Source organism: Thunnus albacares, chromosome 19 (genome assembly GCF_914725855.1).
Source record: "Thunnus albacares chromosome 19, fThuAlb1.1, whole genome shotgun sequence".
Taxonomy (NCBI): Eukaryota; Metazoa; Chordata; class Actinopteri; order Scombriformes; family Scombridae; genus Thunnus; species Thunnus albacares.
This window is the reverse complement of record NC_058124.1, coordinates 8,123,762-8,137,379: the sequence shown is the minus strand read 5'-3', so window position 1 is coordinate 8,137,379 and position 13,618 is coordinate 8,123,762. Positions and strand designations below refer to the sequence as shown.

Below are 13,618 nucleotides of genomic sequence, written 5' to 3'. Positions count from 1 at the left end.
CAGAACTTAGCCGATGAAGAGCAAAGAGGGTCTGAGCAAAACTCTGTAGAGCTGACTGCCCTCCTCATAAACTTCACGCTGCTTTTCTTCCTTTTAGGCTAGCTGACTGGCTAACCACACTTTTTAAAGACCCTGAGGTGATTACGAAAATGATCAAAAATGGTAAAAACACTATATACAAAAACGAACGATAAATATTATTAACAATATGTACAAAATTAACTGTGAAAAGTGAAGTAACTGTGAGGTGGAGGCGAAGGCAACGTCACTGTAGAGTTGACAGCAGGTAGACCTGAAGTAAACAGACGTGTAGTTCATAAAACAGATAATGTTATACGTCACACTGCATTGTGCAAGTGGACAATAAAAATTTTTATTGAATGAAATTATCCACAACCCTGAGAACAAAGAGCCGGGGGGGAGTAAACGGCACAGTACAGAGAAAATAGAAAGAAACTTGGGGACTTATTGTGACTGACTAGCGCTAGCATGTCCCATCTGGCTAGCTTGTTAGCAGTTAGTTCTCCAGCTATAGTAGTTTACTAACTAGCCCCGTTAGGAGTCACTGTGTCACAAAGCTCCTAGAGTCCTATATTTCGTACTCTGGGGTGATTAGAGTCAGTGCTGCACTGCTGCCCTCCTTGAATCCACACAGCAGGTGGAAAGTGCTTCACAGAAAGTGATTACATGCTTCTGCATCTCTTCACCAAAGCATTTCATCCCTACCTGCCTCTGTCTTTTTCCTCATGAAGCAAAACCAGCCTGCTAAACAATGTAGCTCTTCCATAATCTTTTTAAACTCCAGTTGATGCTTGTTGTTAATAAGATGTAATGTCAGTCCTCGTGCTCTGAGTTGTTCTCAGTCACTATTAATTATGTAATAAAACGTATGTTGTCCATGCAGTGTTTCAAAACGACCTCAAAACTCCATAGAGTAAATCTATGTTAGCTAACTCCAAATGTCATTAGCAAAACGTCTGGTTTCCCAGTAAAGGTCTACAACAAATGCACTTATTGTGAAGCACATGCAGGAAATGGCATATCGACAGAATCTTTACGCATCATTTGCTTATTGCATTAAAAGAACGGCATGGTCTAAAAACTGGTAAACCATTACATTGGTACGGCACTACTCTGAAAGGTCTGCTTTATTTTCTTTCATCCTCTTTTGGCTTTCTCTGAATCTTGTTTTATTTCTCAATGAGTGTTTGTCCTTGCTGTCTCTCTCTCTTTTTTTCCTCACCCCTCTCTGTCTCTCACCCTCTGTCTTTTTGCCATGCTCCCCCCTTATTTATGTGGCAGAGGAACAGCTGTCTCGTGCAGGGCGTAAGGTTGGCCAGGCAGGCTGGCTGCAGGCTCTGCAGAACTCAAACACTGAGCTCATTGTCACGCACACACATACACACACACACACACACACACACACACATTCCTCTCTTCCTGGCACACAAGCCGCACGGTCACATCCATTCACATCCATTTAAAAGCGAGACAGGGAGGAGTAGGCAGCTGAACCCACATTGGCTGAGTTTCCATTGAAGTATATCAGCATGAATTATGAGGTTTGGAATTAGAAAAGCTGAGTGTGATGAAACTTTACAATATTCTCTCCATTACTTCCCAAAAAACACTCGTTATGCTTCCTTAAGCAGTTTTTTTTTAAAGAAATTACATAAAACAGAGTGATGGAAACATTTGTGGAAAAGATAACACTGATTATCACACACTGATTAACTTTTTAATATCCCTGCAGGTCACTGTAAAATATATTTCCACCTCCTAGAAATTTGGTGCATTCTGGCATCTTCATGTATACACTCTAAATTAATCGAAAACTGCTGTGTACATTATCTTGTTTGGTCTTCAGATGGCGAGAAATATAACCATCATTACCTGAAAATCTTAATTTCTTTCTCATTTTCTCTCTCATTTGCAGTTCTCCCTCAAAGCATCTTTTCTTCATATTTTCCACTCAAGTGGCTCTTTTCATTTTTCTGATTTACACTCCGGTCTTCGTCTTGCCTGCTTTTACTCTCGGGTCTCCTTGTCCTCATTAAGGCAAAACTTAAATTATTACAATCTGTTTTTCGACACTCTGACACGAGAGCACGAGTGTACATTCAGGCGTGGTTGTATAACAAGTTGCTGTGTTGTCTCATTGGCAGGTAAGATAGACAAAATGAGAGGGATCATGAGTCGGAGAACAGATTGAAGAGCGGGAAACTTCGCTACGAACTGTTGGAGTGAATAAACTCCAGAGTCGAGTAGAGTCGACCGTTTGAGATTTCTCTACGTCATGAGATTTATATAAATGGTAGAATGTTAACACCTGCCTCCCCCAGACCTCACCCTTGAGTGTGAGTCTGTGAAACCACCCGCGCTCATTCTCAAATATATGCTAATTGAGACAGTTTTAGCATCAGGAGCTAACAGCAGCTAACAGCAGAACTGACCTGCTGGGATAAATCTCTCCGTCTGTGACTGTCTGCGGGAAGAAACGCTGCTGGCAGCCACAAAAACAACAGAAATCTAAATCTTCGCGTTTCGTCCTTTAGCTCTTTAACTGTCCAGCTGTCTTTTCCTGCGGTTATCAACTGGTAAAATCTTGGACAGGTTCAGTAACACTGGAGCTCCGGTTAAACCGCGATTTAGCATTTTAAAACAAGATTTTACCAGCTGATAACTGCAGGAACAGACAGCCGGAGAGTTAAAGAGCTACAGGACAAAATGCGAAGAGGATTTCTGTTGTTTTTATGGCTGCCAGCAGCTCTTCCTCCCGCCGACGGTCACAGACGGAGAGATTTCCTCCAGCACATCAGTGCTGCTGTTAGCTGCTGTTAGCTGCTGAAGCTAAAACTGTCTTCATGTGAAAATAAACCAAGTTAAACACAGACAGGTTTATTTAAAAATGATGTTTAAATGTCACTGCACTGTTTGCCTTCCTCTCATTATAATTATTATTATTATTATCATTTTTCTCTGGTCAGGGGATATCACTGAGCAACTCCTGCCCTCCTCCCTCACACATTCACGCCCCCCTTCCCTCTCAGCCTCTTGCCTACTTCTTTAGCAATTTTCAAAATTATGCAGTGGGTGGAGTTAGGCTCAGACCTAAGGGTGAAGTCACACTTTAAATAGTGTTTGTGTGTGTTTAAAGTAAGCCTTTGTGTTCATCTGGGGGGAGTGTGGCTTAAAATGAGAGACACATGACCCTCACTCACTTAATTGTGTCAGTCGCTCTGATACGCACACACCCACACACACACACACACACACACACACACACACACAAATGCCAACTTATTGCTCTGAGCATCTCTATCTGTCTCTGTCTTTCTCTCACCATCATTTCGCCATCCTTCTGCTACCTATCATCCTGTCTTCTCTCTGTACAATCTGTATGTGTGTGTGTGTGTGTGTCAAAAGGAAAGATAGAGAGCAGTGAAGCTAAATGAAAGGTGGTGGTGGATAATGTGTGCAAATTTGTCGGGAGCATCCTGTTCTCTGTAACAAGTACACAGCGCTCTTCTGTCTCCTCTTATGTCTGTTCATCTTTTCTTTCTTCTCCTCTCCAACTATCTTGTTCTTTGTAAAAAAGAAATCCCTTCAAACCTTCATACTTTTTCCCTTTGCTCTCCATCTCCTTCATACATCCTCCCCTCCCTTGCTTGGCTGACAGTGGTGTCGTGCAGAGAAGCTGTGAATAATTTATCAGGTTGGTTGTTCTGCCCTGCCCTGCTCCCCAATTTTGGCTTGCCACCATGCTGAAAAACATTTGGTGAAGTACACGCAACCCACACACGCACTGCCACCAAGGATATGATCTATAACCTGCATAAATGCATTGATTACCCAATGCATATATGTGGGGTAAACACAGTCAGTTAGGTAAAAACAGTCTGAAATATAACACTTACTAAGAGATGCTTGATAACCAAATCAGGATGTATTCAAGAGGATGTGGGCACGCCTTGCACCACAAAATGCTTCTTAAACTGAAGCTGAAAAAAAATAACTGTATCATCTGCTTCTGGCTAACATGATCTGATTGGACATAAATACATTTAAAAAAAAGAAATCTCACATAAACTGTTATTTTGCCATTAACTGTGAAGTACAAAAAATAGATTTTTTGCTAAGCCCCACCTCTGTTAATTACTGTTGATACGCTTTCTGTTCTCATATGCAACATAATGAAATGTAGAATAACATCGACATATTTATCACTCGTAATGCTTACTAATTTTTGGGCGGACCGGCCACGGATCAACACTTTAACCGCAGTCGTCCATGCATGAGTGGCTAACTGAGGGAGTGATGAAGTGTCACCATTGGTCGGCCAGCCGAGTTTTGGGGTTTCCCCATTGGCTGTTGCTCTTTCAAAATGAATCGGCGCAAGATGATAGAAACGGAGGCCAGCAGCACGCCACAGAGTGACTGTGTTTCCTGCTCCGAGCTCTGACACTCTCAGCTCCGATGTTAAATGCTGCTTCAGTACATTTTACCAGCAAATATTACTGGGACCACAAACAGAACACTGCAGAGGAACATTTAATATCCAGGAATTCACATTATAGACACTACCACTGACTATCCCTGTAACACATTGGCCACAATTTCACACACTCACCATACACAGTCCAGCCATATACTCTGTTTTGACCTAGTCTTGTTGAAACAATGGCTCCTTGATTTCAGACAGAGGCACACAAAATTGGGCTTCTCATTTCTAGCCGAAAACCACAGATTTTGCTGAAATGACAACTAGTGGCTATAGGGTGTTGCTAGGCAGCAAATTGAGCTCTTATCTTCAGTAGTTCGTTGAAAACACCATCTTTGGATAACTTTTTAATGTTTCCAGCTGACTCTTTAAAATAAGAACCCTGTAAAAGGGGTCTTAAGTATGTCTGCATACATACACTGTGCTAAAAGACTTGACATGTCCCAAAAAGTCAACATCCTAACCAGTTGATGATCCATGTAGAAAACATGGAAATAACAAAACAGACTTTTTATTAGAATTAGAATTTGTAGACCTATTTACTCCTAGTATGATAAGGACAATTTTAATACTGTTATTTCAGTCTTGTTGCCTGTTTGGCTGATTATCTAACTTTGTATTTTCAAACAGTATGTTTTCACTTGTTATGTTAGTTATTTAAAAAAAGCTTTTAGGATGAGGATTAACCAATGTGTTTGCCAAATGTAACGTTAGCTAGAGTTGCTGAAGCATAAATTTGCCAAATTCATTAAAAAAAAGCAAGATAGCTACTAATGTTACACTAAACCCTGATAGCATCCAGTACTGACTTCCACACAGTGGGAAAATATTACACACACATCGCAATCTGTTTCTCAATACTCTCACACGAGAACATGAGTGTACATTCAGGAGTGGTTGCATAACAAGTCACTGTGTTGTCTCAGTGGCAGGAAAGATGGACAAAGTGAGAGGGATTTTGAGCAAGAGGACAGATGGAAGAAGGGAAACTTCACTGCTGTTGGAATGAAAGAAAGGAGAGTAGGTAAAGTTGAGAATAAAGGTGGAGAGACAATAAAAAATGCTAAATTAAGGATAACAGAGTAGCTTTTGGTGTCTAGTGACAGAAATATGCCCAGTTGTTCATGAAATCTTACTTTGAAGTCTTTTAAAGTGCTTGGAAAATGTTCAATTTGAGTGACAAACTCCATCTGCTGAAAAAAAGATAGTGTGATGCAATCGAGAGCTCCAGAACAGCTACTGAATGGACCTTGGGGTGAGATTGTTTTGTCTACTTTTAAATAGTGTTTGTTTGTGTTTTAAAGAGAGCCTTTGTGTTAATCTGGAAGGAGTGTTGCTCAAAATGAGAGACACATGACCCTCACTCACTTAATTGTGTTGCTCGCTCTCATACGCACACACCCACACACACACACACACACAAATAAATGCCAACTTATCGCTCTGAGCATCTCTATCTGTCTCTGTCTTTCTCTCACCATCATTTCGCCATCCTTCGGCTACCTATCATCCTGTCTTCTCTCTGTGCAATCTGTGTGTGTGTGTGTGTGTGTGTGTGTGTGTGTCAAAAGGAAAGATAGAGAGCAGTGAAGCCAAAGGAGGGGTGGTGCTGGATAATGTGTGCAAATTTGTCAGGAGCATCCTGTTCTCTGTAACAAGTACACAGCGCTCTTCTGTCTCCTCTTATGTCTGTTCATCTTTTCTCTCTCTTCTCCTCTCCAACTATCTTGATCTTTCTAAAAAATCCCTTAAAAAATCTTCTTACTTGTTCATTTGCTCTCCATCTCCTTCATTCACCCATCCGTCCGTCCAGCCCTTGCTTGGCTGACACTGGTGTCGTGCAGAGAAGCTGTGAATAATTTATCAGGTTGGGTTGTTCTGCCCTGCCCTGCTCCCCAATTTTGCCTTGCCACCATGCTGAAGAACATTTGGTGAAGTACACGCAACCCACACACGCACTGCCACCAAGGATATGATCAATCCAAGAAGGGTTGAATTAAGGGCAACTGGACTCGGTTGTAGCTATTTTTAGACGTTTCATCTCTCATCCGAGGGGCTTTAGTTCTGACTGACTGGTGGGGAGTCCCAGGTATTTAACCTCCATTGGGTCGTTATCAAGGTCGTTGATACCGTTTGGTTTGTTAGCGTTCCTAGCTGTTGTAGAGTCGTTGGAGTCAGCTGAGTCCAAGTGTGAATGATTGTTAAATCTCCTGGGAAAGGATGAGAGGATGATGTTTAACAACCATTCACATATGGCCTCAGGTAACAGCTCCAACATGTGACTACTCACGTGACAGTTCAAACCACTGTCATTTACATTTAAAATGTTTTTGACCCTTTCCACCCCCATCTTTCCTCCTCCACCATTGTCCCAACTATCCATGCCTCACAAAGGTTCTAGTCAGTAAGATGCCATCATCATTTTCACTGAGGGGAAAAATCAGCTCACAAGTAAAGTCAAGAGTGACTTCATTCATCCATTCTTTCAAGCTGTAAAAATAATACTTGAGCGTCAGTCTCAATACCTGGCTGGCTTCTCATGATTATAGGCTATATTTTCCTGCTGAATTATTGAACAATAGAGTGCTTCACCAAGCTGTTTTTTTTTACCCAAAACAAGGCTTAACCCAACCAGAAGTTTCAGCCTACTGGTCAAAGTGTTTTGGAAGTTCTCAACGCAAAAAGGTTTCATAAAGTTTTCCTGGCAACTCCACGCTGATTCACTTTCTTAGTGACACACATGCTTTGAATGGTTGATGGCAGACTACACACAGATGCTGTACAGAAGACAAGGTCATAGAGGTGTATTACATGAAAAACGAGGGGCGATACTAATATTTTGCCACCTGAATCCTGATTATCTGTGTCGTAAACAAAATAAATGACACAAAGTTTAGATCAAAGTTTAATTTCTGTTTCTTTGCTGCCAAAATGTATTGTATTGGCATGGCCTAGAATTCATGCTGTACCATGTACAATACATACCACAGTGGTTTGAGCCCATAGGTGGACTGACATTGCCATGTATTACCTCTTGCTTTTGTTATGTTGTAGTACAGTAAATGCACCAATTCCACATTTGTGAACCTCTCTTTAACCTTTTGACCAGCGATCCTTGACTGGTTAGGGCAACATGGCACTGTTGTTCCCCCAGGTTTAAACACGACATATACAATCCAACAGGAATGGTATAGGGAAAGTCATTACTTACCTTGACCACAAGTTCAAAGTTTTAGAATCTCCCAGATTTCAACAATGAGCGCCCGTCACCTTCAACCAATTCACTGTCTTTTTTCATCCCTTGAAACATTTAAAATGTCACATCTTAATGTAGATCTTGACCAGTTTTTCTTGAACAAGGTGTGAACCAGTTAGGCGATAACCTCTATCAGCTGCAAAACCCTCCAGTGGTTTGCCAATGGATGTCTTTAACAGTAGATTATTAACTCTGCAAGCATGACTACATTGCAGCTCCAACGACTCAGCAAAGACGAGGAGAGTAACAAAAGTTCAAACCACAGTGACTCCTACATTATGCAGGAGCTACAAATGTACTGAAAGCTGAACGTAGCGAGTCATCTTTCTTTTCAGTCACTTCACATGTTGAGCCAGTCAGTTCATAGGGATGTAAACACATCTCAGTGGTGTGCCATACCGCCACACCGTTCCACCAAGCTGCGCAGTGCTATGACTACACACTACCAACATAACTGACATAATGATAGACCGATACTACAATAGAAACAAACGTTATAAGCAGAACAGATGTGCCCTTTGAAACAGTTCTTGCTGTTCTCTTAAAGGTTTCATTTTTCTCAAGTTCGTTGTCATGGTGTATCCTCCCAGAGAAGAATCCTTTTTCCTTCATCTACTGTATTACTGTAGAGACAAGTTTACAGACAAAACTCTAATCTTTCAAAATGTAAATGTGTCAATCCTCACTTAACTCCACTACTGTAACAGAACTAAACTTTTGATCAGGAAGGATTTGTAAACCTTGAAAGAAACATGGACAAAGCAAGATTAGGCGTTTTAAAGGCCTCTAGAAAGAGAAGCCCTGCTTTAGAAGTGTTCTGCATCTGGAGACATCTCTTGGCAACACTCCCCTGCTGACTCTCTGCATGTGTACGTACGTGTGTGAGAATGAAAATCATGACGGACTATTACACCCAGCTGTCACATTCCGAGAAGGAGCCCCCTCGCTGGGTGATGTAAAATGGACAGAGGAGTTGTGTATTATTTGTAGAGTAATTTTCACGTGGACACCGGGCAGCACCCCTCACTGCTTCCTCCTCAACCTCACCACTAGCATAGATTCCAATCTCCTGCCATATTTGTTTTATTAAAGGTGGTTTTTTTTCAGTGTTGCCCAGGGTTTTAGGCTTTCTAGGACAAAGAACTTTGATTGAACTCCCATTGTTAGAGCGCATAATTGTAGACTTTGAGGTAATTGCCGTAACAATGAACATCTACTATGATTGTAAGGTACCTTCCTGTAAAGCATTTATTTCTTATGATTGTTTTCGCTCCCTTGATGTGATAATTTCCCTTTTTGCTCTGTGTTGACTGGTTCCATTGTGTGCCCCTCAGGTGTACCAGGGTCTAGACATCATAACTAATAAGGTGACAGCTGAGGAGTGCGCCCAGTGCAGACATCACATGATCAGCTTCGTGGACCCGTTGGTAAGCAGCTACACGGTGGTGGACTTCAGGAACAAAGCCCTGGCTCTAATATCCTTTCCTGGAAACGCGCGGAAGCAGAAGGAACAATGTTTTCTGTAACACCTCCCTCCACACGTTGCCATCACCTCTGTCACATCTCCCGCCTTGATTATTAAGTGGTAACTACAGGGAAAGAATTCAGTCGATTTGACTTTTACTAATTGGTCTGAGGGGGTGTGTGTGTGTGTGTGTGTGTGTAGAAGACAATCTGTTATGTCCTCCTTTTGTCAATGTGTCTTTCACTGCAGATGTTGCACTGAAAATGAGAGGAGAGAGAGAGATCACTGGATGGTATTTATAGTGGAGCCTGTGTCACACACACACACTCTAGGCAGTCACACCCTCTCGCAGACACCGGCCATCACACAGATGTGGAGAGAGGAGGCAATAACTAGAGACGGTATTAATAGATCAGGAAGACACACACACACACACACTCTTCTCTCACACACACACACTCTCTCACCAGTGCGGCGAGGGGATGCGGTAGCTCCAAGAATAGGCTCAGTGCAGCTCGAGCCTGCTGGTGGGAAGAGGGAAAAGTGGAAAAGAGATGAATACAGATTAGAAGGGATAGAAGCAGTGTGGAAGATTTGAAACTGTAACGTAGGAAGGAGAGACAACGGAGGGGAAAGAGGAGGGTGTGTGTATGTGTGTGTGTGTGTTAGTTGGAGAAGGCTGACATGCTTGAGAAGTTCAAAGACGCAGGCGGGGGACCTAATGACGCATCATCAGCTATCAATCCTTCACTCAATATGCCATTCACATAAACTCCCTCCGTCTAAACCCCTCCCCTTTTATTGCTTTGTTTTCCAGCCGTCTTTCTGTTTTCTCTCCCTTGATTTTTTTTTTTTCTTGCTGCTTGTCAGCGATCATTCTCACTCTTTCCCATCTCCTTTCCTCAGCAAACACGGCGATGCAGCCCTCACTGATTTGTGCGTGTGTGTGTGTGTGTGTGAGAGAGAGAGAGAGAGAGAGAGAGAGGAGGTGACTGACGACGGCTGATAGGCCTTTATCTTGTTTGAGTGGTTATTAAATTATCCCTGTGTAGAGAAGGTGGGCGAGTTGAGGGAGGGAGGAGGAGGAGGGAAGGGAAAGGTGCAAGATGAGAGAAGATGCGACAGAAAAAAGAGAGGGAGAGGAAATAAGGTGTGGCACGCAAGCGCGGTCTGTGTGACCAGTAAGGTTTGACTGCTCTTCAAAAAAAAAAAAAAGAAAAATTTCAATATTGATATTGTGTTTGAAATAAAATGCCAGTATTGACTCTGTGACTGCAGCTATTAATTAATAATGAATCAATGAATTATTTGGTCTGTAAAATGTTAGAAAATGCTTAAGTTGACATATTCAGATTGCTTGTTCGTCCAAACAACAGTCCAGAATCTTAAGTGATGAAATTTACTGTGATAGAAGTCAAAGAGAAGCAGTACATCTTCACATTTGGGAAGCAGGAATTGCTTTTTTTGGCTTTGAAGGTGAGATGAAAAGCCTTCTGTCATAGAGACAGTGAGAAACAATGAGTTGCGCAAATAGTTGGTTGGCTGATGTTGTGTGACAAATGAGGGGAAAAAAGCGAGTTTGAGAGAGAAGTTTAAACTCTGCCTAGTTTCTCACTTCTTCACACCTGGATAATTGCAGTGAGGTTGCAAAAATTGTCTGACCAAACACCCGTAATACCAGCGTGAGAAACGTGTGGGAGGGAGGGGTTCAGACACTGTTACACGATCCGACAAGCACTTCATCTGAAGCGCACTGAGACCTCAAGGTTGAGTATTTGACCTTATACACACAGTTCTATTAAATGTCCACAGTAGGAGTGTATCATCCTATCAGCCACACAGCACTCGGTTACTGTAAATGCTGACAAGAAAAAGTAAACCATGGAGAGTCAATACTGAGCTTAATACCTCCTCTTTATAAAGTGACAGTCTAATATTTACCTTAAGTGGTATTGTTGTTCTTGTTTATTAAGTATTCTGTTGAGGCTTTTAGTTTCATGGGCTACAAACTGTGTTGAGGCATGTAATCACAGTCCCAGCATGCTGAAATATTGCCAATTTCCTGCATTGACTTTGCCTGTTTTGACCCTTGTTCGCTGTTTGCAGCACTTCTGTCACTAGATGTTAGTTGATTTTTAGCCTTTTTTTTTAAATGTATTTTTCAAGGTAGATATTTAGAAAAAAACGTACTTCTATTGAGGTGGAAACTGCTGATTCAAAGCTGTATTTATTTTAAAATCAGGTAGTAATGCTTGCAGAAGTGTCCTTTTCTATTTGTCTGTTGAAATGAATTTTAGTTTTTATTTTAACTCTTTCTCTGAGATAGAAAGACTCTGAAATTAAAGAGGCATAAAGTAAAAGGGATGCAGTGACAGATAGCAGATTGAACACAAACCAGAGTTGTTTTTATTCCATTAAACTTTGAATGCCGTTTATTGAGCCCAAAGGTGATTTCATAATCATTTTAATTGTAGCGCATTTGTGTAAAAGCTGTAAAAAACCCTGTGCACAGATCTGTTTCTTTTCCTTAACAAACACCGACATAGATGACATGCACAGCAGAAACAAACTGCCAATCATTGTTGGAGGAACAAACTATTATATTGAGTCCCTGCTGTGGAGAGTTCTGGTTGATACAGCGGTAAGTACAAGAACAGCACAACTCAAACACAACCTCCCTTTGACCTATGTGCCTCTCTTAACACATCGTCTGTTTACTTCACTCATGCACTACTTACCACTAAATAAGCACCACTTAAGGCCACGCTGTTTACTGCTTTCAGTGCTTAGGATTATTGTAGTGTTAAAAAATGGGACTTTTTTTCATTTTATCATTTGCCAAGATGTGACTTCTGAGGGCTGTATCTTCATGCTGCGTTTTAATTCCGTGGAAACACTAAAATGCCTGAGGTGCATTTTCTGATTTTGTTTCTTCTTATATTTCTGTCCCAAAGCACTGTTGTAACAGTATGTAATAATATCTTAAGCTTTTGGAGGTAGGAGCTTTACAATGAGTATTTGAAGGCAGAATTTTCTCAACTCTAAAACTTTAAATGAAATGTCTCACAACAGGAGAACAATGAGTCGGGGGACGGAGGAGATGCGGCTCAGAACAGAAAGCTGGAACTGGAGAAACTTGGAGGGGCTGAGTTACATAAACGCCTGATGGAGGTGGACCCAAAAATGGCTGCCATGTTGCACCCCAATGACAAACGCAAGATTGCCAGGTGATATGGCTAGTAATGTCTTTATTAGTGCTTGTTTAATTAGATATCTCATTTTGTCAGCTTTTTGTGTATTTCGAGATGAATTCACAGTTTGACATTGTTGTCTTTATCCATCAAAGCTAAATTACCAATCAAAATTTCACAATCATGTGGCTACGCTAACAGTCAACTGTGCTTTGTGTAGCTAATATGTTGCTTTTGCTAGTTAGTTGGAGCTAATAGCAAAAGAAACACTTAGTAACAAAAGCAGCTTTGATTTTTTTGAAATGTGTAGCAATACATTGTGTCACCTAATTGGCATGAAACAGTCAAGGTGTTTAGCAGCTAAGCTAGCCAACTGGCATCATACTCGTGTGTGATGCAACTGAATTTTGAAATGTATCTTATCAGCAATCTCACTGCTCTCTACTCACTTGGAGTATGTGTTCAAAAACAAAAACAGCTACAATTTCTTTCATTTGTCTGTTTTACATTTCATTAGAAACATGATTCTCTGTTATTTAGGTAACTTAAAACATTGTACTTGTAATAGTGTAATACTGCTACTGGTAATATTTTATGCTAGCACTTCTACTTAAAGTCCCCCTCCAGTCAAAAATGTGTTTTTCTTCTTGTTACTTCAGTTGGATGTTGGAGCTTCACTGTATCAGATGACGTATGTGCAAAGTTTGACACTTAAAGGCTGTTTTCACATTCATCTGCTGAAGGGGGAAAGTTTCTCTGTGCTCAGAAAAGAAATGACTGGTTGCTCTATAGAATCAAACGTAGATCAAAAAATGTGACGGGTGCGTTCGGAAAACAGGGAAAAATGGGGTGCTTCAAACAAGGAGACAATCCAGGCACTCCGAATCTAAGAATATGCAACAGAGAGGAAGGAAGTATTAAAAATCCTTTATTGTAGCAGCTAAATCATGAAAAAAACATGTTTCAACCACTGTAGGTCTTCATCAGGGCTTTAAAACAGACAATATGAGTGTGACCTCACATATATGGTAGCAACAGCCAATGAGAGGCAATCACATGACCCAGAGAATAACATGACAGGTGAAACAAATTGAAAATAATGAAAAAAATGAAAAAAATATGAGTTGAGATTACACCATATATATTTTTTACATCGGCTGTGAGAAAAAGTAGAGCCTATACAGAATTTTTTTTCTTTGTGCTCA

General features: G+C 41.0%; 1 protein-coding gene across 2 annotated transcripts in view; it reads left to right on the top strand.

Moving 5' to 3' along the window:
* The window catches only part of trit1 (tRNA isopentenyltransferase 1), a 36,791-nt gene that overhangs the window by 7,649 nt on the left and 15,524 nt on the right, over positions 1–13,618 (top strand). For both annotated transcript variants that reach the window (XM_044336387.1, XM_044336388.1), the window contains exons 2-4: positions 9,092–9,232; positions 11,765–11,863; positions 12,295–12,449. In XM_044336387.1, the coding sequence (XP_044192322.1) occupies positions 9,092–9,232; positions 11,765–11,863; positions 12,295–12,449 (395 nt within the window). The remainder of the gene's footprint in view (positions 1–9,091; positions 9,233–11,764; positions 11,864–12,294; positions 12,450–13,618) is intronic.